Here is a 26,175-nt window from a genome sequence, read left to right as displayed (position 1 = left end):
GTTCCCGTTTTTATACAACACAAAATACACCCATACTTTCTATGCCACGTTCTACATGTCTGTATAATTTTCGCGCGCTTTTTATTGAGACAAAGGATAAAGCACTTTTTATTTGATGCTAGAATTTTAATTGTCGCATTAGCATTAAAATTTGGAAGCGTAATTCCGAAATTCGGAATACAAATTTAATAATGCTCAATTCAGAATCGAACAAAACATTTACAGCTGTCCGCAATTAATTCAACGATAATCTGTTCAAAAGCATCAAACGAATGCTCCGATGTAACAACGCTACTCCGTATAAAACACTTATTTTTATGGAAAAAAATTGTTTACACTGCTTTGTTTTGTTTACCTTGTTATCATTATTTCGAATGGCTTTTCTGGACGAAATGTGAATGAGTTTTTGTAAAATGTTCGTACCGGTATGATGAAAATCGTATCGCAATACAATATGCGGATTGCGTATTGCGATATATACCGATAAACCGGTATATTGTTGCAGCACTAGTCATGGATAACCATTTAATAAATTACAACTTCTAAAACTTGAAGCAGTCCAGAGACGTGCTGCTCGCTTTGTGAAAGGGGATTACCGAGCCACAAGCAGCAGCTCACAGATGATAGCAGACATTGGATGGCAGCCCCTTCAAGCGAGATGCCAAACATCTCAGGTTACCATGATGTACCGTATAATTAATAACCCAATTTACATTCTGTCTGACCCCATACCTCCCCCCTTCTTTATCATCTACAAGAGGCAGCAGTACCATTCTGCAGAATTGACAACCTCCGACACTCTTTCTTCCTGTCAGCAACAAGACTGCGGAACCAAATGCCTAACCACCTTGTAATGGCTCCCAGTCTTGAAGCTTTCAATGAAGGGATGGCACCGAAATAGGCCACAATGAATTTGTTAATAGTTTAAAAAATTATTTTAACTGCGCCACACCGCTATTTTTAAACCATTTTTCTTGTAAGACAATGCCCCAGGGAGGAATATAGTACAATAAACGAAAAGGAAGACAAATTGAAAAACATTTACTTTCAAGCACTTCTTGAAGGTTTTTTCGTTAAAGATACGATACTATGAGGAGGACTGATACTATGACAGTAAGGGATACGTTGCTTTGTCTATGTCTATGTTATACTGCTGACAATCGTTAACGATTATTATTAGCAGGCGCGTTGTCTGGAAACAGTGTTAGTATTTTTGTTATGTGCAGTATAAAATCAGGGTGTTAGGAAAGGATAAAAATAAGTCTAATATACAAGGATAAAAGATAAAAGCACAGCTATGATTTAGAATTTGAAGGTTGGAGGAAGCTGCTCAGCAAAGATGTTTAAGCTGGCGCTTGATTGTATTGAGACAGGTAAGCTGTTCCATAGACGAATGCTCTCCTAGGGAAGCAGGAATTTGCATGGAAATTCGTCTTAGAATAAGGTATCAGGAAGTTCAGGTTTCTGGTTGGTATTAGGTGGTTGTGGTCAACATGTACAAGGTTGTGGTGGATCTTGTAGATGAATGTGACTTCGCTTAGTTTGCGGTGTTGTTCAAGGGTTTGCCAATTTAGGGAGGTTATCATGTTGGACACACTACTGGTGTAGCTCTAATCTAGGTAGATGTATCTGGCAGCTGACCGTTGGACCTGTTCTACCTTATAGATAAGGTACTTTTGGTTTTTATGTTGCGTTTAATGAATCTTGGGGTGTTGTTTGCTTTTGAGGTGATGTTGTTGATGTGTTTGGTCCATGTAAGATTGTTTGTTATTGTTACGCCTAGATATTTTGCTGCGTCAGTTGTTTTGAGGTCTATACCGTGAAGTTTATATTGGTAGAGTATGGGCTTTCGTTTGCGAAAGATTCTAAGTACTTCGCACTTGTCTGGGTTGAATTCCATGGACCAATCTGACTCCCATTTTTCCAAGCAAATGAGGTCATTTTGTAGTGTATGAACGTCTGTGGAGGATTTGATTGTGAGGTATATTATGGTGTGAAAACCAGGAAGTCGCGTCCTACATTATTTTGACAAGCTGGACCTTGTCCGCCTTGTAAAAATTAGCGCAGCAGCAATGGGAGCGATTGTCCGGGGTTTAATTTTCTTTAGCCTAATGCAGTAATGGGTCTATTGATACTTGCAAATATTGTTAGAGAATAGAGAAAACCATTTAAAAAATCCTACCAGTGTAAGATCATATTTGGCCAATCTTTCTGTAACTTGTCGTTTAATTTCTTCTTCAATGCTACTAATTTTATCCTTAAAATGGATAAAGTCTTCTTCTAGAGACATTTTGACATAGTTTGCGTTATTTATTTTTAAATTAACCCAACGAAACTAAATTGAGTGTGGGTTACAAAAAACTAAGTAATGACGATCCGAGACTTCTGGTAAATTAGATAAACCAAACTTTTAATAAGGGTTACTTTAACTGTCCATATTTTCTTGCACACCTGCGTCCATTCGTCCATTGATCGATCGATCGACTGACCCTTTTACTCATCAAATAACCACAAACATTTTGTAATCTTCAACGGGATGACCAACTCGAAGTTTTGAGATAGTTAAATAAACGCACCCGTTCGTTTTGTGAAGATCATTCATGTGTTATTGCCATTTTTTACTTCGAATTCGGCATTCACATAATATGTATTGATTTACACCATCATCATCATCATCATCATGATTGTCTTGACTGGTATGACCGTTTTTGTGTGACTGTCGACTTACGTTGTGGGCGCGGAGAGTCGCTCGTCCACTTTTTCACATTGTCCATCCAGAATTTCTTCTGACTGTTTTGTTGGAGTAGCTTATGAGTCTGATGGTGCTTGAGATTGCCCTTTTTGGTAGGGGGATGACAAGAGACTGTGTCCTATACCTGGACCACTTGTTCTACCTCATACTTCAGATCTCTGCCTTAAGTATGAACGGCCTTTCGTCGTTCGCTTCTTGATTTGAAACGTTCTGATGGAGACAAATGGTTTGGTTGAGGCGGGCAGTTATATAGGTCGTTGCAGTATTAAGTCCACCTGTTCAGAACTGTGGCACGCTCGGTAAGGAGGTTCCCGTCAGCCTCTGCTATAACATTGACCTCCTGCTAACTTGTTTGTGTGAGGGTCTTGAGGGTGTTGAAGGCCTTTTACTGCTTAAATTTCTGAAGTCATCTCTTTGTAATTGTTGATTCATTGCTCCGAACCCCACTGCTCCTATCATTTTCTTCGTTAACACCCAGTTGGCTTTCTAATATTCTGTCCTAGAGTCCAGGCTGGCGGACTTCTAATTGCTCAGCTCGTTTCTTGTGTTACAGAGGTACATTATCTCTGTCGTCACTCATGTCTGGTTCTTCATTCTCTCTAACCCAGAAACTTATTCAGCCGAGGACAGCAGGACCCCATTGATGTTGTTGTTGATGGTGTCGATATCATTGTCTAGGATGATCAGGGCTGCAAACTTGCCACCTATCTGTCCTGGATCTTTCAGTTTCTCCCAGCCAAATCTAATGCAAAGGTTCTTGGTGATGCGCTATTTCTTGTATTTCAGCTGTATGGTTAGAACTTAGTCATGGTCACTGCCGATGTTTTCGCCAAGAAACGTTATTGTATTCGCCTTTTTGATACTGATATCGAACCGTTTCGGCGCCTATATGAAATCGATCTGGTTGTGGTTGCGGAGTGTTTTTTGTGGGAACAGAGTGTTGTCCAGGGTGATCGAGTTGTGGCGAACTCAAGAGGTATAAACCCTCTGTCGTTGGTCCTTCTTGTGCCAAATCTACCTACTGTTCCTGACAAGTATTCCACAATGAGGATTTATTTCTTCGGAAACTTGTCAATGATGCGCACTTCTTCCGAACATAACTGTTAAAACTCCGCCTCTTCGTAGTTTGATGTTGGTGCGTAGACATGTATCATGGGAGTGTTGCGATCGAGGTCTCGCTAATATATCGATGAAAAAAACCTGCTTGAGACTGGGTGCAACTGACGACGCTGCTGAGTACCTCCTTTCTAACGATGAAAACAACCCCGTGGGGATATTTAGAATCCTCCACGCTGAACCATATCTTGTGCTCTTCGTCTGTTGATGTTTCACCGAAGCCTAGCCACCAGACCTCGGCTAGTCTGATGATGTCTCAGCGGTAGCGCTTCAGCTTGGGCTTCACTTCGTGGAAATTCCCGCACGAATTGAGTGTTCTTACGTTCCACGTTCGTATGTACGTTCCCTTTGTCGCCAACTTGATCGATTGATTAGCTTCAGTAGCTAAATCCGCAATGGAGACTGACAGTTGAGTGCGAGGTCGTTGTTATTCCTGGTTCCGACCGATCCGCCTTGGTATTTAGTGGGGTTTTCCTCATCATTTCCTTATTACGTACTTACGCCGATCTTTGCGGTCTTTGTTTCATCTCCAAGAACTAACAATTGGTCGAACGAAACGACCCAGTTCCCTCACTTCATTTCGTTCGCCAGCTGAAGCGGTTACCAGGGTGTGGATGGGTCAATATCCCCGAACCAGAGGTGAGATTTAAGTATCCGGTGAGAACCAGGTGTCTTCCCGAGATGAATGATAAGTATATTTTAATAACAAAAGAATAAAATTATACAAGAAAATGCTTAAAACATATTGGAACACAGCGAGAGTATAGGAGTGAAACCAACGAATTAGGACTTGAAATTGAATATCTAACTAATAAACACATATCATATACACACGACTCATGGGGCGCCGACCCACTTTTCTTGCATTGAATGCGCATGTATGTTTTGCAACTTCATGTTTATCACAAGTTATCGTAAGCCATTCACCAAATCACCGTGAATTCTTGCACACGGCAACTCTGGCGCTACAAACGTACATCACACGTATCTTGATGACGTGATGAATTATTAACGATGCATGGCCGCCCAGTCAACTGAACGTACGTACGTTAATGTCTGATGCAAAATTTAAAGCTTACCGTAAAAACAAACATGAAGGCCATGAGAACACCACACGTATTCAGTAAAAAACGTCCTATAAGCTCATGAGCTGTAAGATTACTACCGGTAAATACTATGCACAGGTTTGTTACAGAGGATTTAAATGTATATCACATAACGAATAAGTTAAAGTTCGTGTATTTAAAATGGCTTTTTGTGTGTATGTATCATGCATTTACATCACATTTTACAAAAATATAGAAAAAGAACATTTGAAACACATTATGTTCTGTAATAAGCTGTTTGACCATTTATTAACAACTAATCAATTTAAAGCGATAATTTATTTAAATTCCTCGTGTATGTCGGAATTTAGAGTAGCACATAAAGTTATTGGGGGAAACAAACGAATACTTGGCAGTGTGACAACAGAACACATGCAGTCACGCATGTCCAAAATTCACAGAGCGCCGAGTTGGGTGCTGTGAGGCCGCTAGCAATGTTTTGACAATAATGTGGGGATGCTTGTCATCGCACAGGACACCATGTCGCGGCGATCATTTTGAACATGTTCAACATACGCTGTATATTGTGTGTTTGGGGGTTGGGGTGGGTGGAATTCTGTTACAGGCCATGACTTGGTTGTGATGTAATGGTTCCAAAAGTGATAGGCATGTAATATATGTCGCTAGCGGAGTACAAGTTAGCTTTCCATTCCTGCATGTTTGTTTGTGTTTGACCCGCATTATATCGCCGTCGATCTAGGTGTAATAGTCTTCCTTGCATTTCCTCGCTTTTCTGTCGTGGTGTTGACGCTTGGAAAGATGCGAATTCCCTATTCAAATCATTAAAACCGTAGTGTGCGCACTGAAGCAACGTCTTTCGTGCAGCGAAAAAGCCTTGAACGTTCCAGGGACGATGTGTTGACGCTTTTATAACGCGACAAGGACGACGTTACGACAATTTGAGGACGTTGTGCTGGCTCCATAGAAACTGATGGGAATAATTATGTCAAGTTTCGCGTTGAGCAAATGACGCTCTGATAGATTTGAAATACGCTTTGCTTGGCAACGCCGTACGCTGTGACTTTCCATTTTCTAACGCGGTGTTTTGATTACGATTCGCAATGAAGACCATCATGAAGGTGAAACGGTGCGTCTTTGAGACCATATATAGTGGCCAAAATGCATTGCCATGAATGTTGGTCTACGAATAAGATATTACCATCACTTGCGGGACACCGCTTGGTGTTAATATTTGCTTGAGAAAATATAAACATGAAAATGTACGCGATTTTTTTATCAACTGGAAGCATCATTACCTTACCTATTCAAAAACGGAGCCTTGAAATAAAACATGAATCTGCTTAAAACGATACTTATCATTTTAAGGACAACATTTAATTATCACCTTTTACTTAAAAGTAGGGCAAATAGTTATCGCAACGTCGTGTTATCGTGAGGGGGGTGGGGGGGGGGGGGGGTACAGAGTACATGTAGCTATTTTCGTCCGTTCGTCGGATTTGTGTGTTGCAAATAACTCGATAAGTATTGCGTCTTTGCCACTTAACGACATCTGGGTAATGTGTTGCGCGTTTTTCGACATTACCGAATTTATTGATCTAAATCAGCCATTGAACAACTAAATGAACTAAATAAATATAATTTTGAATGAGCGTTCAGAGCTCCCAAAAAGATTTTCAGCTTTAGTAACGAAACTGTTCAAACATATGTAGAGTCACCGCTGGGTGTTTTTGTTTTCTTTAGAAACTTAGACATTCTGATGCATGCGACTTTTTCGGCTTGAAGCTCCTGTAACATTTCAAAAACATATAGTTATTATTAGGTGTTGGTCTGCTTATAATATAGTGCTAATGCTCATTAGTTTAAGGACATCACATACTGATCACGTTTAAGAGAGACATATACCAGAACCATCCGTCCGTATGCCGTCTGGATGTATGCAGCAATAATGCCGAGTTTCGGCGCGATTGTGTGGGGAGGGGGTGGGTAGATGGTCCCTCGGTCACACATTGCTCAATAAGTATTGTTGCTCTGCTGCTGGGATGATGAAACGTTCGTTAAAGTGCGATCCATGTTAGTTTGGCGCGTTAGTTTGTTCGACATTTGCTGACTTCGCCTCTTTTAGCAAAAATAAACCATTTTTTAAATGGTTTCGCGCGTTACTCCCGAACAGTTATTCCTCTGGAGTGACAACACTGTACAAACTTATTTACGGTTATATGAACATGCGGTTCTGCATATTTTGGTATATCTAAGTGGTTCCATGACATAGTCAAGAGTTATTGACCTTTTAGCGCAATAGGCATTTTTGAAATTGTCACTTGTAAATCAAGATAGAATCGCTGTCGCTAGAACTAAAATACTTGACAAAAGACAAAACCAGGATTTAAAACGAGTGTGGTTATCTAGTTCAACATCTTAAAGTGGAGTTGTCAGAAAATAAATCAGAAACTGGTGTCCTTCCGACAAATCTCAACACACGTCGAGATAACGTAAGACGATTATTCTTCATGACCAAATTATGTTACAAATCCTTGGTCAAGATGGCATCCAATTAAAATGTTAACGGTTTTCATTTCGGTAACTTGTGTACTGTTAATTGCCTGTGTTGATTTTTATATTACCTCAGAATATGACTTTCCGTCATCATACAACTGTTTGCTTTCATCAGTTACTGCCATGCTCCCCAGAGAACTGCAATGATCATTCTTCAAGATCAAGGACTTTTGCTTACTCTCGCAGTCTCTGTAACTTTGCAAGGTATATATGGAATTCGATATGACCAAGGAGGTATGATTTTAAAGGTCTATTAGTAACTTAGATTACTATTACCCACTAACAGTTGTTGGTCACCTACGATTCCCTTGCTCTTTGATTAAGGTATATGTTCATAGTCATAAGTAATAAATTTAAAATTTCGGCTTCTTCCAAAATACACTAAAACAACGGGAAATATTAATTATTCCTTTAAATAATAAGTCCTTATAATAATTTAATAAACAACTCCTCTAAAGCGTCTAAGCTCCTCCCTTGGAGCACGGAGCGTATGTTGACGAGTCCGTGCTCGGAGGTTACAACATCAAAGTTTATAACAGTATTTTCACAATTTAAACGTAACCTTGTGAGAACAATGATTATTATAGCCAGACTCTCATACACAATGAAAATATATTGCTGAGCCTGAAATGTCAAGATGCCTGTCCAAGGTATAGGCTGTAATCTTTTTATTTCAATTAAGGCATACATACAAACTTGGAGGTGATCTGGGGGAGAGGGGGGGGGGGGGGGGAGCAGATGACCTATGCGCCTCCTGGTAAAACAGGACCAGAAAGGTTCACATTTTATTTTTGTTAAAACAGAGTACACAGCAGTTGCTTATTTAGCTGATAAAACTAACAAAATAGGTATGAAACCACTAAGTATGCAAAAGGTTAAAAAAAACTTCATAAACATGTGCAATACCTTACTTTAGTTTAAACCTATTTATTTTAGCTAGATTTCATAGAAAGCCTTAGGCTTATTAAAATGCTCTCAACTCTGTTTCCTGGGACTTTAAGCACTACTTTTTTAGGGGAGATCGAAGGAATGCTATCAGTGGGTTTCGAACACCTTACGTCCAGATCACTAGGTGGACACAATATCCACTATGCCATGGCGACCTCAACTACCTCAATTACAAGTATCTCCCAATGTTATTTTATTCATCATTTTCACACTTAGCTCTTTGTGTATCATACTTTTACTAAGTCAACTACATAACAAATGGACTTCCTAACATGTTGGCATAATTTTTGACAAAGCTATTTTTTCCCATAATACTGGTTAATTACATTATTCAAATCATAATATTTTTTAAAATGTTTTACTACCAATTGGAGAATTAAAAAACCTGTAAAAAAACTATAAATTGTTAATATTTAAATAGTGTATGCTTGTGCTAAATTATTTATTATACAGCAAGTTCATTGAAAAACAATAAACAATGTTTTTTTCACATAAATTTTTTTGGTAAGCAAAGCATTATCATTATTTAACTTAAATGTATGGGAAAGAAAAACTATGTGTAAAGTGAACAAATTTTTCTTATTAAAACCATGTAAAATAAGTCCTATTGTGCAAAGATTTTTATCCAAAACCATATATAATGGTTATGAAACAAAATATTGCTTTCACACAATTAAAATTGCCAAGGATAATAACTTACTGGTGACACAAATTAATGCAAGTACCAGCCAGAACGAGAGCACCAAAAGCCCTGATGCACTCGCCTGAGACAAAAAGGAACTAAATTGTTCTAAGAAGGTATTGTTAACATGGTTTAATAGAGTAAGGTCGGGTAATATCGTCAGGTGGTATTTATCGGACACATTTAAATTATTGTTATTTCTATTACGTATTTGATAAAAATGACGTCATTTATGATGACATCATACATCTTACATTTTTTCTAAGAACGACCTCTACCAGTTTCATTCAGCGCTTTTTGTTCGATGAAAATCATACCGTATCTTATTGTGAGCGTCTTATCAACATCTGTAAGGTAGGTACCAAATCATTGTAAGTAATAAAACATTTGTTTAATGCTATAAAGTGTTGAAATAGTGAGAAATGATAGTTTGTATCCTAAATATAATGACTGTTAATCATGAATTCCAAAAAAATCACCGTTGTCTGTTTACTTGGATGGTCGAAAATTGCCACTCAGAATTGCCAATTGCGGGAAATATCGTCCATGCTGAGGTAAGTATACCCCAACTAGCCTCTTTTATTTTGCAGAATCATGGCAAAGCAACTACAAGTATCTACTTGACTATGAGGAAAAGTTTTTTTAACAAACCAGTCATTTGCAAAATAATCCAAGATATCATCAAAACACATTTTTTTATGTTCTTAGCAAGTTTGTTGAAAATGTGAATTCCAAAGTCTGTTGTTTTTTTATCCCATGTTACCCAGTTTCTAATTGGGCCGAGATATAATTAGGATAATTGTCTCACTATGTTATATTAAGATTTCGCACTAAATGCACCATCTAGCGTGTTTACAACAATTGTTGACAACGCACCACAGCAGGGATCACAAAAGCCCCCCCATGAGCACCTGCTCAGGTGAGCCAATAAATATTAAACAAACAACGACACCTCAGCTGTATTGCCATTTTGTAAGGCAAATACATACAATGAACTAAATCATAACAAATGTATTGTTTGCTTCAACAGTTGTGTAGCCTGTCAGAGACACATCTCAGAATGCATATACATGTATAGTCAGCAATGTGAACAAGCAAACTAGCAAATACATGAACCATTGACCTACATGTTTACCAAGACAAACAAGTACATTCATTGTATTCATAACATTTTACTATGTTATTTCAAACGCTTCACTTTGTTTTTGTTTTTCTTTGATTTCTTTTTACTTCTAATGTTCATCACTTTATCAGATTTTAACTTCCCCACTTTGGTTTGCTTCGTCTTACTAATCTTACCCAGTTTGTTTTTTTTTGCATTTGACACTTTATTTCTTTCCTCAACATTATTGTTTAACACTTCACTATTACAATCAACTGGAATGTCTTTCTTCACTGCAAGTGTACTGGCAACTGCCAGTTTTTTGTCAGTGACAGAATTCTCTAAATATTTTACTATCAACTTACTAATTGGTAGTCTTATTTTTTTAATTACCACTTTTTCACTGCACACATCAAATTCTTTATGCACCTTTTCAGTCAATAGGGCAATCTTTTTTAGAATTTTCTTTTTCCCTAGTTTACTGATCCTCAATACACTGCCATTCAGCTCTATATACCTTTTCTTCACTTGAGCTTTAAACCTGCTTAGATCTTCTTTTGTTCTCATGTATTGCTTAATTGCAAGTTTCAAAGTTTGTACTGAAACATCTGCAAGTATTGCGGCACTTTTATCATTGTCTTGCATTTTGATGTCTTTCTTCTGTTCTATTTTGAGAATTTTCTTTTGCCCTTTCTTTTTTGTTTTTGCATGTTGGGTTGCTGTTTCTACTGCAGTCACATCCTTTTGCCTTCTTATGGGTTCTGAAAATAAGATAATAAACGAACATGAATAATTGCAACATGCAAGCATATTTGTAACAATCAAGAGCTATTAAACTGGCATTCTTATTAAAGATTACTACTGTAGGTATCAAACTTCATTTCTAATTTAATGTTTTTTGTTAAATGTACTTTCACTGAATCAGACATGGACGCCATTACTGTGATGTATGCACATTGTATTGAAATGATAGAAGTTTAGAATTAGGTGCTTCTGCCGCCATTGAAAATTCACAGAGTGTTTTTATAACAGCAATGTATAATTGGAATAGTTATAAAATTCATAAATATTTCCCAACATTATACCCTTCAAACCAAACTACCGCATCCGAGAAACATACCAAAGAGAATGCTTTACTAAATGCTTTTACACCCATCAGTGATTTTATTTTGCTTTTAATATACCTACAGCCTTTTGGGTAGAGAAAAATAACACAATAAACCATGCATTGGGAAAAAGACAACATTATTATTATCATGATCAATAACAGTATTCCAATTGTTCGTGTGTGCATGTTTAACTGCATTTTAAAATTTATATCAGTAAGTGTTATGGAAACTGCATTTTAAAATTTATATCAGTAAGTGTTATGGAATTACATTGCTGTAAAATTAATTCAATAAACCAATTATTGAGTTCATTGGAAAAGTTTGGCACCATTATTGGAAAAATTTGGTCAGATTTTTTTAAAGAAATGTTATTTTTGCAATTGGGGATCAAACTGTAAAAGGTTGTATTTTTTTGGCAAAATAATCACTGCCCATATACCTAAAAAAAAAAATAAATTCAAAGCTTTTTATGAGATAGTGTCTGAAAACGATGTCTCAAACCTAGCAATAAAGAACATAAGGGTATTTATTTTTCTTCAAAATAATCATACAAATATACATGTATATACATGTATCCCATAAGAGAATATCTTGATACAAGTTATTATCAACTATACGGATTTTTACATGCAAAGTATGGACATTCCATTAAGTCAGATATTTGTACACTCACTACTGATACAGATTTGTTTGTAAAAGGGACACCGAATTTGGAGCACAAAGTAAAAAAATAATTAAAGACTCAATGGTGTGTTAAAATACCTCCAATGTCTTCACCAAGTGAATTGCTAGATACAATTGACTGTGGTCCGTATTCTGGTACTGTAACATGCTTCTTATCTGTGCCTCTCAAATGTTCTGTCATAATGCTGAATAAAGATCAATAGACAAATACAAAAAATTAAAAGGTATAGCATGGATCCAAAGCCCTACAATCTTGGATCTTATGATATAGTTTGCAAGAATACTAGGTAAATTAACTTAATGTCTATTTAAAATACCTGTAAGATTTTTTTTTTTCGAATTTAAAGAACTCAATCAAGGTAAATTGTGGTTCGCTGCTGTGAAGCACCCATAAACACCTTATCATTAAGCATCTTTGCATGGTAAGAAGATTCATACACTGACCATGAATTTGGCCATTATGACATTCACACTTTATCAAGTCATTAAAGTCTTCATATACCGTGGACTGAACTCCTCAGATTTTTCCTCAGGAAACAGCTCACCAAGCCATTGCTTCAAGTCTGATGGTAGACTCTTTTCTAGCTGCAAAAACAAAACTCACTTTATTATTTTCCCATTCAAGGCAGAGACAAGTAAACCATGTATAAAAAGCAACTGAAAAGATGTTGTTTTTTTATGTCAAAAAGTGCAGCAAAGTGTTGTAGAAATAGAATTGTATCTCATCAACTCAATCCTAGTAATTTATAATAAAGGCAAACATGTAACCTGACAATATCAAGCAGAAAGTAAATGACAAGTGACTACATGTATATTGTTAAATAAAATGATGGTAATACTATATACATATCAGAGGCCCTTTAAAAGGGTTTAAAAAAGATTACACACTTAAGAGATTGATGTCTACTGATGACGAAGGCTGAGGTGTACATAACTATTTGAGAAGGGAATATTAAGCAAGCCCCAAACTGTCTGTGATAATCTTTTTGTTATACCAAACAAGCATGTTGTACTTTTAATTAACAAACCAGGTGATCACGCAGGTTTTATATGAAAATCAATCACTCATTGACATGGGTTTTTGTATGTTTTAATAAGCACATACTGATTACTTGCTTTGTCAAAAGTTTTGGAAAACCAGTACTACTATTTTTAGCTCTGATTTGGCTAGATATATTGAAGATTATAGCCCAATCAGTATGAATCAGGTTCAAACATCATTGCATATTTGAACAAAAGGGCCATGGGCCCTAAGGCGCTCAACTTAGACCCTAAGGAAACAAGAGCTTGTCACAGTAGTGCCAAATCCCCGCCGAAATGTGTTTGCTTGTATGACAACATTTGTTTTAGAGAGTAGAATACTATTTGTAAAACATGGCACCTGTGTCATCTATTTATATTTCAAGGATCAATTAATTATAAAGTGTTGGAGTTATGCTGTAGAGAATTAAATATATGGAAATAAAAGAAAGGGAGGTAATTAAAAAAGAAGACTATAAACAGTTACTGTTCTTGATCACTGTATTTTTCCTTAAACTCATCTATTCATTTTACAGTGAATGCTTCAGTGTTCAAATTAAAATATTATTGTAAAATTAGATAAAGGAAGATATTAAAATTGAAAAGCTAAAATATTTACTATGAAATTGAATTAAATATAATTTAAAGTTATAAATACTTTAAACAAAAAACAAAAAAATTAATAATGGGAGATAATTCAAAAACTATTTGTTTATATTTCAAGTTTCAAGTAAATCCCTTCAGTAGATTTAGACTTATGCTCCGGACAATTTTTTTTAATGAAATTATATAAAAGGGGAGATAATTAAAAAACTAAGGTAGATAGAGTTATGGTTCTTGGTCACTGCACTTCTCATACTTGCCATCTGTTTATATTTTCAGTTTCAAGTAAATCCCTTCAGTAGATTTAGAGTTATGCTTCGGACAAAAATTTACTATGAAATTATATAAAAGGGGAGATAATTCAAAAACTAAGGTAGATAGAGTTATGGTTCTTGGTCACTGCACTTCTCCTAGTTGCCATCTGCTTATATTCTAAGTTTCAAGTAAATCCATTGAACAGCTTTGGAGTTATGCTCTGGACAAAGTTTCGGACGGACGCACAGACGGACGGACGGACAGGACCAATTACTATATCCCCTCCGAAAAAATTTCGGCGGGGATAATAAACTATTATCACAAGGTAGATATAAAAATAATGAAAGTATTTGTACTCTATGAAACATAAATATTTAATTACTAGGCCAATTGTTATTTCTGAAACTCGGCTGAGATATTTTAAGAACAAATGTTCTCACCGTTGTTCATGAAGATAAGACAAAGAAGTGACTTCTATGGTATAAACATGCGTTTTTTATTGAATCAAGAGGCAATCTTTTTTTTTTAACTCACATGACCCAGTTTCAGACTTAGCCGAGATTTGATTGGGAAAAACATTCAGACCAAGTTTCATGAATGTGGCAATCAGTGCGTTAACAAGGTTTCTTTATAGCCTTAAAAGAAAAACTGCCCCCCCCCCCCCTGGTGGCCATGTTTTTCAAGGAACCTGAATCGTTTTTGAAATTCAGCCGAGATATTGTTAGAACAAATTACCTGACCAAGTTTCACGACTATTGGAATGTAAATGAGACTAGTAGAGTGTTAAGAAGATTTTACTATAGCCATGTAAAAACAAGGATATCAGTAAAACTGATGGATGCTTCCAATGATGCTTTGTTGATATATGGTTTAATTGTGTGGAAAAAAGTGTGACCTTGAGAAAATCTATTACTAGCCTCGGTGACCTTGACCCCAGTGACATCAAACCTCATAAAAAGGTAGAGGTCCATGCAAGGTACCTACATGCAAAAAATGTAAGAGATCGGTAAAATATTGAAGGCGCTATGAGAAACTGTAACAAAATTGTGAAGGAAAAATCTATTTTTAGCCTTGGTGACCTTGACCCCAGTGACCTCAAACCTCATCAAAAGGTAGAGGTCCATGCAAGGTACCTACATGCCAAATATGTAAGAGAACAGTAAAATATGGAAGGCGCTATAAGAAACTGTAACAAAATTGTGACAGAGTGAGTGAAAGTCACTTACCCAGACTACTTGAGTAGACTGGAACACATCTAAACACAGGTGAAGAGCCCTGTACCAGTTGCAGACATAGTCACACAGGGAGCTACACACGTACCTGCAACACAGGTGGTATTTTCATCAACTACGTTAAAGAGCAACGTTAAAAAACTATGCATAATCCGGAATTATATTTATCATTGAAATTCATGAACAGTATAATGTTGCATAAGTTAAATTACATTTACACAAACAATGGTTATTGTAATATTTAATTACGCCTAAAATCACATATCTTGCTCTTATTTGCTTAATATAGAAATTGTGCATTATTAGGTGTATAATACCCTCCTAACTTGGAAACTGCAAGTAATTTACACGTTGTTGTTTAATCATATGTTAAATGGGCTAAAGTGATGTGGGAATTGACGAAAAAATATAAGAAAATTTACTTTCTGGCTCTTTTTTTTTTTAATGAAATATCTCTAGGGAGCTACTATTTTTACGTATCTTCCAATTAAATTTCATTACAGGGTATAAATGACTAATTACGCTAGTTAAAAATCTGCAGACAAAAAATGCTATGCTTAATCATCCTGAAAGTGTCAGAATTATTAATTTTCTTTACACTCGGTGTAGGACAATAATATGAGCATGTATATTTGCCTTATAATAATACATATAAATTAACAGGGACAATCAATGTATGCTTATAACTAATAAATGTATAAGCAAATGAATACAAGAACCCGGCTCCCCAAAGTTTTTTCCTGTCACAATATTGCACTATATATTCAGATTAAAGAAAACGTCTTGAGGGGCATAACTTTGGACAAAATAATACGATGGATGGTTTAGCAACTTAAAAATTTAAAAGAGGCCATAACTCTCTAAATAAATCATCTAACCAGAACCCACAAATAACATGCGCATCTCCACAAGGTAGTTAAGCTTCCAATAAAGCTTCATTGAATTCCAGTCAGAAGTTGGGGAGAAATAGCCCGGACAAGAATTGACCAGTCGCCAAATAATCGATCGCTCCGCCCACATAGTCACGTGGTCTAGTGATTAGAAAACTCCGACAAGCAGATCGCAATTATAGCGGATTACGAGAGGGAAATTCTATATTTGTAATGATGTATTATGCTCCTTTCTATAATAAAAAATATTAAAGACGCACACTAAACTAAACTGCTTTGTAAAACATTAATACAATCATAAATACTTTCAATCATAAATACTTTAGAGAGAAATGGCGTAATCAAAATAAATGAGTTAACGGCAGACTGACTATCAGAAACGTTTCTTATACATATTATATAGGGAGTTGATGAAAAATCCGTTGTAAAAATGAGCATTTATTTCATATTGGTTTTAAACTTGTATTCAACCGTATGACAGTGAACCCGGTGGCTATTCATATATAATTTTGAAAATATTTTTATTAAATGCAAATGATATATCCATATCATGATGGGTTTTTTGTTTGTTAAAAATGTTTAGATCTTTGTTTTATTGTGTTATTTTTAAAAAGACACCGATTTTTTTTATTAAGATATAAATTAAATTTTGATTGTAACCATAATTTAATACAGGCCTAATTTCGTGGTTTCATTAACAGATAGTCTAATATGCATTTTATTTCATTTATGTTTAATGCGAACCTGTTACATTTCACTATCAAAAAATTAAATGTTGGTATTACGGTGCTGTTCACGAACATTCAAATTGAATACATTTAGCATATTATGCATTTGTTTATTTATAACAAGATGGCCCTTATATGTTAATTGCAATTTTCACATTTCTCCCCGTATCAATATATGTTGTATTAGAAATGTTGTTGTTGTATTATAAGCCGTACATTTTACACTTGAAGTCGCTTTAAGCTGGCTAAGCCGCGTTGAAATCACCTTTTTGTTGTTTTCACTTTAGTTAAAACAATATTTAAGTTACCGGTAACAATTTATAATGATTTCCCTTGTTTATGATCCACAGAAAATAAATATATAATTGGAAATCATTTAAGTAATTAAATAGTTTTCTTTTCTTGTGTACAGTACCTAACAATGCCTTAATGTTCCTTCATTCTGAGATCCACGCAACATACTGTTATTTATTAATCATCGACAATAACACTGAGATTAATAAGCACGTGTGGCAATTATTATGTTGCCCAAACTGCTTAAGAAAATTGTGCATCAAACGGTATATCACGTTTTATAGAACACACACCTGGTGTGGTACTATTTATTGTGTTTGTTTTCTCATTACTCGTTCATATGTTCAAGAAATAAAGATAAAATAATAACCTTTTATAAAGTATGTATATCACATACAATTTTGAATATTGATCGAACAGTAATGATCATGCATTTGATATAAAATCTGTGTAAACTCTTAAAAATTACGTCCATTCCATATGTACAACACGCTTTGTTTGTCGGACAAAATGGCGGCCAGATAAGCGTTGCTGAGGGGTGTGTGAAAAATCGATATCTGATTGGCTTATTGAAAAATGTGGGCGGAGCGATCGATACTTTGGCGACTGGTCATATGCACTATATGTACAGTTTATAGAAAATTTCAAAGGGCCATAACTCTGTAAACAAGAGCACCGCCTTGCGGGTGCAGACCGCTCATCTATTTTCTTTTTAAAGGTGAAGGGACTCTCATTTTCAATCACAAAGGAGGGAGGGGTGGAGTGAAGAGGGGTGTATAGTGTGGGGGTGTGGACATTTATTACATTATTTTCCAAAAATGCGAAAAAAATGAAAAAAAAAATGGGGGGGGGGGGGGGGGAATTTGGACGGTATTTCAAACATAAAATAATAAAATAACTATTTTTAGCCATTTCAAACAAAAAAACAAAAAAAAAAAGAAATTTGGGGGTGGGGGGGGTGGGGTGGGGATTCTACGGTGCGACGGTATTTCAAACATAAAATAATAAAAATAAAATAAATATTTGTGTTTTTTAACAGTTTCAAAAAAAATAATTTGGGGGGGGGGGGGGGGGGGGGTGGGGGGGGGGAGTATAGTGTGAGGGTGTGGTGGTCTTTTGTGAGATGAAAAAAAACACAATTTAAAAAAACAATAGGGGGGGGGATTCGGGGGGGGGGGGGGGGGGGGGGGGAGGGGGGGGAGGGCACAGGAGATGGTTTGGGTGGAGTCTATTGTGGTATGTCAGGTAAGATTAGTTTTGTCAATGTATCAATCACATCTAATCATAAATAAAGAAGTTATGGCAATTTTAGCAATATTTAATAATTTGACCTTGAGAGTCAAGGTCATTCAAAGGTCAAGGTAAAATTCAACTTGCCAGGTACAATAACCTCATGATAGCATGACAGTATTTGAAGTTTGAAAGCAATAGCCTTGATTGTTAAGAAGTAAAGTGGATCGAAACACAAACTTTAACCATATATTCAAAGTTACTAAGTCAAAAAAGGGCCATAATTCCGTAAAATGACAACCAGAGTTATGCAACTTTTCCTTTTACTGTACCCTTAAGATAATTTGCAAGTGCTCCAAGTATGAAAGCAATATTTATGATACTTTAGGGGTAAAGTGAACCAAAACACAAAACTTAACCAAATTTTCTAAGTATAAAGGGCCCATAATTCCGTCCAAATGCCAGTCAGAGTTACATAACTTTGCCTGCACAGTCCCCTTATGATAGTTAATAAGTGTTGCAAGTATGAAAGCAATAGCTTTGATACTTTAGGAATAAAGTGGACCTAAACACAAAACTTAACCAAATTTTCAATTTTCTAAGTATAAAAAGGGCACATAATTCTGTCAAAATGCCAGTCAGAGTTACATTACTTTGCCTGCACAGTCTGCTTATGATAGTCAGTAAGTGTTGCAAGTATGAAAGCAATAGCTTTGATACTTACGGAATAAAATGGACCTAAACACAAAACTTAACCAAAATTTTCAATTTTCTACGTATAAAAAGGGCACATAATTCTGTCAAAATGCACGCCAGAGTTATCTAACTTTGCCTGCCCAGTCCTCTCATGATAGTAAGTAAGTGTACCAAGTTTGAATGCAATAGCATTGATACTTTCTGAGAAAAGTGGACCTAAACGCAAAACTTAACCAAAATTTTCAATTTTCTAAGTATAAAAAGGGCACATAATTCTGTCAAATTGCATGCCAGAGTTATCTAACTTTGCCTGCCCAGTCCTCTCATGATAGTAAGTAAGTGTACCAAGTTTGAATGCAATAGCATTGATACTTTCTGAGAAAAGTGGACCTAAACGCAAAACTTAACCGGACGCCAACGCCGACGTGATGACAATAGCTCATAATTTTTTTTCAAAAAATAGATGAGCTAAAAATCATCCGACCATAACCGACTGATAATATGCACATCTCCTGTTGGTAGTGAAGCTTCCCATAAAGTTTCATTGAATTCCCGTAATAAGTTGCTAAGAAATAGCTCGGACAAGAATTGCACTATATGTACAATGAAAAATTTCAAAGGGCCATAACTCTGTGAAAAATCATCAGACGAGAACCGGCTGATAATATGCACATCTCCTCTTGGTAGTACAGCTTCCAATAAAGTTTCATTGAATTCCAGTCATTAGTTGCTGAGAAATAGCCCATACAAGAATTGCACTATATGTACAGTTATTGGAAAATTTCAAAGGGCCATAACTCTGTGAAAAATCATCAGACCATAACTGGCTGATAATATACACATCTCCTTTTGGTAGTGAAGCTTCCCGTAAAGTTACATTGAATTCCGGTCATTAGTTGCCGAGAAATAGCCCGGACAAGAATTGCACTATATGCACAGTTAATGGAAAATTTCAAAGGGCCATAACTCTGTGAAAAATCATCCGACCAGAACCGGCTGATAATATGCACATCTCCTCTTGGTAGTGAAACTTCCCATAAAGTTTCATTGAATTACGGTCATTAGTTGCTGAAAAATAGCCCCGACAAAAATTGTGCACAGACGGACGGACACCTGGACGGACAGACGAAGCGGCGACTATATGCTACCCCCCCAAAATTTTTTGGGGAGCATAATAAACATCACCACAATGCCACTAACCAGATTCTTGCAATGCCGGATAGCATTACAATGTTCTGTGGGGCCATCTTGCCTGCTTCCATATGCTGCCTGATGTGACTATACAAGACTTAAGGAAAAACAAACAAACATGCTTTTTGTATGGGTACCAATTACAAGATAATGATCATTTTACAGAAGGTTGTCTGTTAATTAACAACTGATTTAAGCACTGATGCATAATAATTTAACCATGAGGGGGTTTAACCAAATTTGTTTAATTAACACACATAAGAATAATACAATCATATTAACAGACAGAATAATTATGAAGAAACATCATTTAAAGTCAAATATGACCTAACATCATATTATGCAACAGCAAAGCAAAACACACACTAGTTGTTTTGAATTGTAAAATGGGTAGTTTAACAAAGATAATTTCATTCTTTATATTGCATGTGCACATACATCTCAAAATCTAAAAGGGTCTCTTTTCCAAGGAGACTAATCTGCATAGTCATTTATATGCTCCTAGTTTAAAGACACTAAGTTACCATTAGATATCTATTGAAAACAGTTTAAGTAACAAGCCCCCGTGACCTTGACCTCTGACTTTTGTTTGACTTGAATATAAAGGCTTCTTTCTTTCCTCCTTAGGAACCAGTATAATGATCACAATTGTAGTGTTCTCCAGATATCCTGTGGAAAAAATATTCTCCATGCAAAAATGTTTCCGTGTTATAAGTGTTGAACTTGAAAGGCATTTTCCTTTCATTTCAAGGCAATCATACCAACTGCAACTCAAAGAAAAGCTACATGTATATATCATGCAGACAAAAATTCATGTTACAAGCCAAGGTGATCTTGACCTTTATCTTGTTCATCTCACAATCGAGAGGGCCTTCCTTTCCTCCTAAGACATCAGAAAACTGATTTGGATTATCATTATTCAAAGCATTTTTGTGATGCTGTGCATAAATTTTGACCTGGACATTACACCCGTTGTCTTTGTTGATCTGGAAATTAATAAACATCTCCCTTTCCTACCAAGTAACCATCATACAAATTAGGATTATGGTCACTAAAGTGTTCTCTAGATATCATGCTTAAATGAAAACAAATGATTGACAGACCAAGCTGGCATTGAACAGTCACATCAGCAGATACAAAGCAAAATATGACCACATCTTTGATCGACTAGACTTACAAAATCAATATGATGTCACAATAGAAAATATATGTCTGCACATAAATAAACTGATGATGCAACCAGGTGCTATATATTGCTGATAAGTCAGGTCAAATGTTGCCCCTAACTGGAAAAGATACAAGAAGGTATAGACGCAGTAGTTTACAGTCTGCTGAAGCAATGCAGCCAACCCTTGTAGGCGAACTAGATGATACTGAACCGTCTGAAGGGACACCAAGTATTGCTCCTCCTCATGGGAACTGTTACTGCAATAAATACAAACAAACATTTACAAATATGAGAACCATGGCAATTCAATGAAAGACAGATTTTCCTCATGGTAAAAGTGTTTTCTGTTATTAAGCCGAAGCCATTTTTCAGTTTGTTTTATTTTTTATTTTCATTTCTCCTTGTCCACATCATCTTACAGGAGTTTACTTTACAGTCACAATAATATTGCCCACAGCAGAAACTTTTTTCCTCTAGAAAGTAACAGTACAATGACACAATTAATGCTAAACGCCATTCCAAACACAGTCTTTAGAGAAGGAATCTAGGTATAAATATAGAATATTATGTTAGTTTTGGATAAAGATAAAGCTTATCATGTGTGGCTAAGAACCAGGGTAGCGCGAGGCTTGCCGAGCGCTACCATGGTTCGAGCCGAGCATGATAAACTTGACCTTTATCCAAAACTCACATAATATTCTATTTATCCTATTATTTCCTCCCCTTTTCCATTAATAATGATAAAATATCGCATTTTTTTGCGATTTTATCTTTCAGTAGTTGACAAAAACAAATTCTCTAATTTTTGGAAAACCACAAATCTGATCTAACAAGAGCTGTTACCAAAGGAAGACTTATGCCCCCTATAAACGCTTGATAGAAGTTATGAGCTTTTTTCGAAACCTAAACGCAGATTTCGAAACCTAAACGCCGACCCTAAGCTCAAGGTCAAGGTCACAGGGGTCAAAATTTGTATGTGTATGGAAAGGCCTTGTCCATATACACATGCATACCAAATATGAAGGTCATATCTCAAGGGACATAGAAGTTATGAGCATTTTTCAAAACCTAAACGCAGATTTCGAAACCTAAACGCGGACCACAAGTTCAAGGTCAAGGTCACAGGGGTCAAACTTTGTTTGCGTATGGAAAGGCCTTGTCCATATACACATGCATACCAAATATGAAGGTTATATCTCAAGGAACACAGAAGTTATGAGCATTTTTCAAAACCTAAACGCAACTAAACCTAAACGCGGACCTTAACTTCAAGGTCAAGGTCACAGGGGTAAATGTTTGTGTGCGTATGGAAAGGCCTTGTCCATATACACATGCATACCAAATATGAAGGTTATATCTCAAGGGACATAGAAGTTATGAGCATTTTTCAAAACCTAAACGCAGATTTCGAAACCTAAACGCGGACCCTAACTTCAAGGTCAAGGTCACAGGGGTAAAAAATTTTGTGCATATGTTTTATGAGATGGAAGTGCATTGAAATGGAAGCAAATAAATGTTCAATTTAGTGCATTGTTTACATTTGTCAATCAAATATAAATAAAATGAGATTTGTATATGGATATTACATCAATCAAATGACCTATCAACTTGCTGCTCAAACTTATTTCAGTTCTATCCACTTACATGTTGACATATTCTTTGATAGTTTCCAACAAAACACCTGGCTGCATATCTTGCATTCTTCGTAAGCAACTAAGCACCTGAAACCAGTAATAGACAAAATCTAGAAAGGGTTTGTTATGTTGTGGTTATCAACGTACTTCCAACCAATTTGTATTAAAATTCCTTAGAATTGTAGCCTTTTAAAACATTGTTCTCATTTTAAATTCCAACAATATTAATGTTTATTTTTTCAGGAAACTATGAAAATCATTTTCCTAATGTCTGTTATGTCTTTTTTTAGTGTACAATAAACAACTCTTTGTTGTTCAGATGCATGGTTATTGATCTCAATGGAACAATGGAAGTTACTTCCTACTTGTTAAAGATCAAAATAGTTTTCAAATGGTGTATATATATATACTAAAATAATTTCTGAAATAACAATAGTACCGAACATTCATGGATATTTTTTCCATTTGTATTTTTTAAATAAACAATGACCTGACGGACTCCACGGAGCGATTTCTCACTGCGGAACTGGTTGGCCAGTTTATACACTGTTTTTCTCATGATGTACTGCTCTGACGCCAAGAAGCCTTCATGCTCAAACAGTACATCCTTAGCTGTATTGAAATTCCTCAGAGCTTTGTTCAGTGCATCTGAAATACAAATCAAGAAAGGGGTACTAATGTAATTGTAATGTATTTAAAGTATTTTGAACTATTGGACACAACACATATTTTACATGCAAAAATCCACTATATATTCAAAGGGGAAAAAAGTCAAATTATTCAGCCAAAGCTGTTTGAAGCCAAAATTCATTTCTTAATCATACTTAAAATATTAAGACCATATGCAGCTGTGAAAGTTTGACCATAATCTGCTGATAAGTCAGCTAAACATGGCCACAGGGTCTTCTACAGGGACTTAAAAACACATCACTTACAATATGGAAAACATGCAAAGTTAAGGGACTTAAGAAAAATAGGAATAATTGTATAAGTTAAAAAAAAAGAAAACTAGAAGCCTACAGAGGGTGAAAACATACCTTACGCACACTTGATAAAGTTGAGTAATAAACACTCATTACAAGTAATGAAACAAATACAATTTAATTTTATACAATCAAAAATATATTACACATTTGTACCTCTGTTTCTCTGTGTAAGCGTAACTTTCAACTCACATACAGGTGGGGCTGCCAATGATTTTCTGTTCCACATTATTAGTACTAGTTCAAAGACATGTGTAAATTGTGCCTTCAATAAAGTAAAAAATCCACATTGTTATTTATAACATAAAAAAATAAAGAAATTTGTTCTCAATTACAAAACATAATTTTCCTCAAGATATAAATATACACATGTACGTGTATAAAATCAAATACAGTCGCAGATATGAAGTTTTTTCTAAAACTGGTGAGAAACAGTATCAGAAACCAGTGTTGGGTAAAGAATCAAATACAGTAGCAGATATGAAGTTTTTTCTAAAACTGGTGAGAAACAGTATCAGAAACCAGCGTTTCTTTCCTTTGGGTTGGAAAAAATTGTGGTGTATGAACTAGAATATGAAAATTAGTGTTGTTGTTGTTTTGCTATCAAATGCTTCAGAATTGAGAATAAGTGTTTTCAAAAGTATAACTTCTAAGGTTCAACTTATATAGCTGATAGAAACTAAATGTTGAGATCTAAAGGAAACAAAAAACCTTCAATGGGCAATTTGAGGGTCCAATTTGGGTAAAAATATATCATTTCTTCCATTGAGAATGGGGCTTAATACCAGACCTGAATTTTAATGAAAAAAACAATGGATAGGTATTCTGAATATTGTCACTTTGTGGTTTCTAAGAAACAGCAGGAGGGATATTAGTTATAATATGTGATTTTTTGCAATATAAATACTACCAATGCTTGGACAAATTTTCATATATTTACTTTCTGCTTTGTATCATACACATACAAAATTGCTTCTCCCCAATTATAGATTAAAACTTACCCCAGCCCCTAAATATATGCAGTGATGAATTTAGATTGATGCTGGATTTGGCTTGAAAGGTTAAACTCCTCCCTAGTAACAGTAAGGCTAAAACATGCATGTATTAAAATCACAAACACAATTTATGTGCCCTATGTGTAAAATATTGTTTGAAGTAAAACAATTAGGTTCATTATACACTATCAGTTACACATTGCATTAATGGAAACAGGAAAACCGCTTTACATTCAAAGCTGATTTTGTTGCTAAAATATTGAATTTGAAGAACTGCAGTATGCGAGTCCAACAAAACTGTGAGGGCGAGGATTGTTTACACTTTATCCGAAATACTGTATCAATTTTGCAACTATTCAACCTAAAAATTATTGCAAGCTTCAGTAGATGTATTGCAAACGAATCAAAACACAATTACAATTCAGAGTTTGCTTGTCATGAACGCATTTAACCGCGACGTGACGATTGAACACTGGTTAGGCAGTTACAACGAAAACTACGCATGGTGTTGTTGTTGTTGTTGTTGTTAGTCAGACACGTGTGCAAGGGCAGTCACTCGTGCATTTCTACGCCGGATTTGTTCGGTTTTTAATCATCGAACCGGAACCATCACCAATGAATCTAAAAGTAGGAAGCAACCTAATACTAATCTGTGTTTAACAACCCACGTGTTAATATCAATGTTCAATGGATTTTAAGAGCAAGTGATAAAAAACAACCATGAAACGTGTTGGATATTGGATGAGCGAGAAAAAGAGCAAAAAGCTTAACTTTGAGGACCATGTGGATTTGTTTAGGTAAACAAACTCGTCATCTCATTTGTTTATGCAACTATATTTTAAATGTAGTCAAGTTTTTCGCGGAAATTTAATGTGTGCACTTAAGTTGTTAAGCACACGTGCATCTACATCATATAGATTTATTAATCATTGCACATTAATCTTATTTCAACTGATTAGAATAATATCTTTATGTTTTGTATCACACCATCCAAGTTAGCCCTTTACAAATGGGCTATTTTTCGGTTTGTTAGGGCGTTTCTTTCACTATCATGTAAGCCTTATTTGTGTTTACCACTACCTAAATGTAAACCATCAGCCTTATCAGTCTCCTAAGCAAATTTATGCTACGCAGATGGACCGAGCACAGTGGAATCAATCTTCAACTGCAGTCATGATTGAAAAACTCCTGCAACACCAATTTGAGCTTCCACCACTTTCTTGACTTAACCAAAGCGTGTTTC

At 35.7% G+C, this 26,175-nt stretch overlaps 3 protein-coding genes across 9 annotated transcripts in view; 1 reads left to right on the top strand and 2 right to left on the bottom strand.

Annotated features, from left to right (window-relative positions):
- LOC127873326 (patatin-like phospholipase domain-containing protein 7) overlaps window positions 1–2,320 on the bottom strand; it is a 97,460-nt gene extending 95,140 nt beyond the window's left edge. For all 4 annotated transcript variants that reach the window (XM_052417154.1, XM_052417153.1, XM_052417151.1 and 1 more), the window contains exon 1: window positions 2,183–2,320. In XM_052417154.1, coding sequence (XP_052273114.1) covers window positions 2,183–2,290 — 108 coding nt within the window. In that variant the 5' untranslated portion in view covers window positions 2,291–2,320. The remainder of the gene's footprint in view (window positions 1–2,182) is intronic.
- Window positions 2,321–8,258: 5,938 nt separating this feature from the next.
- Window positions 8,259–25,499, bottom strand: LOC127873328 (uncharacterized). Of its 4 annotated transcripts, XM_052417164.1 has the most exons (11): window positions 25,351–25,485; window positions 24,939–25,025; window positions 24,094–24,202; window positions 23,445–23,602; window positions 22,965–23,041; window positions 21,452–21,577; window positions 20,162–20,239; window positions 15,118–15,211; window positions 12,516–12,598; window positions 12,092–12,198; window positions 8,259–10,981 (listed from the first exon to the last, which is right to left on the bottom strand). In XM_052417164.1, the coding sequence occupies exons 3-11, from the start codon at window positions 24,164–24,166 to the stop codon at window positions 10,299–10,301; spliced, it is 1,479 nt and encodes a 492-aa protein (XP_052273124.1). In that variant the 5' UTR covers window positions 24,167–24,202; window positions 24,939–25,025; window positions 25,351–25,485; the 3' UTR covers window positions 8,259–10,298. The 4 variants fall into 4 exon arrangements, with proteins under 4 accessions (XP_052273124.1, XP_052273122.1, XP_052273125.1 ...); XM_052417162.1 differs by lacking the exon at window positions 24,939–25,025 and having other exon boundaries at window positions 25,351–25,499; XM_052417165.1 differs by lacking the exons at window positions 24,939–25,025; window positions 25,351–25,485 and adding an exon at window positions 25,164–25,328.
- The window catches only part of LOC127873332 (inositol-tetrakisphosphate 1-kinase-like), a 54,941-nt gene continuing 54,252 nt past the window's right edge, over window positions 25,487–26,175 (top strand). Inside the window, exon 1 of the mRNA XM_052417175.1 lies at window positions 25,487–25,729. Coding sequence (XP_052273135.1) covers window positions 25,653–25,729 — 77 coding nt within the window. The 5' untranslated portion in view covers window positions 25,487–25,652. The remainder of the gene's footprint in view (window positions 25,730–26,175) is intronic.

This window comes from Dreissena polymorpha, chromosome 3 (assembly GCF_020536995.1).
Source record: "Dreissena polymorpha isolate Duluth1 chromosome 3, UMN_Dpol_1.0, whole genome shotgun sequence".
NCBI lineage: Eukaryota > Metazoa > Mollusca > Bivalvia > Myida > Dreissenidae > Dreissena > Dreissena polymorpha.
This window is presented reverse-complemented; position numbering and strand designations above follow the sequence as displayed.

Excerpts from the sequence above, each read along its gene's own strand:
- LOC127873328 (XM_052417162.1), bottom strand. The coding sequence starts at position 24,166 with ATGTGGAACAGAAAATCATTGGCAGCCCCACCTGTATGTGAGTTGAAA. Across the intron at positions 12,599-15,117 it reads AGTCTACTCAAGTAGTCTGG|CTAGAAAAGAGTCTACCATC; the intron begins GTAAGTGACTTT and ends TTGTTTTTGCAG. Across the intron at positions 12,199-12,515 it reads TCTGAGGAGTTCAGTCCACG|CATTATGACAGAACATTTGA; the intron begins GTATATGAAGAC and ends ATCTTTATTCAG.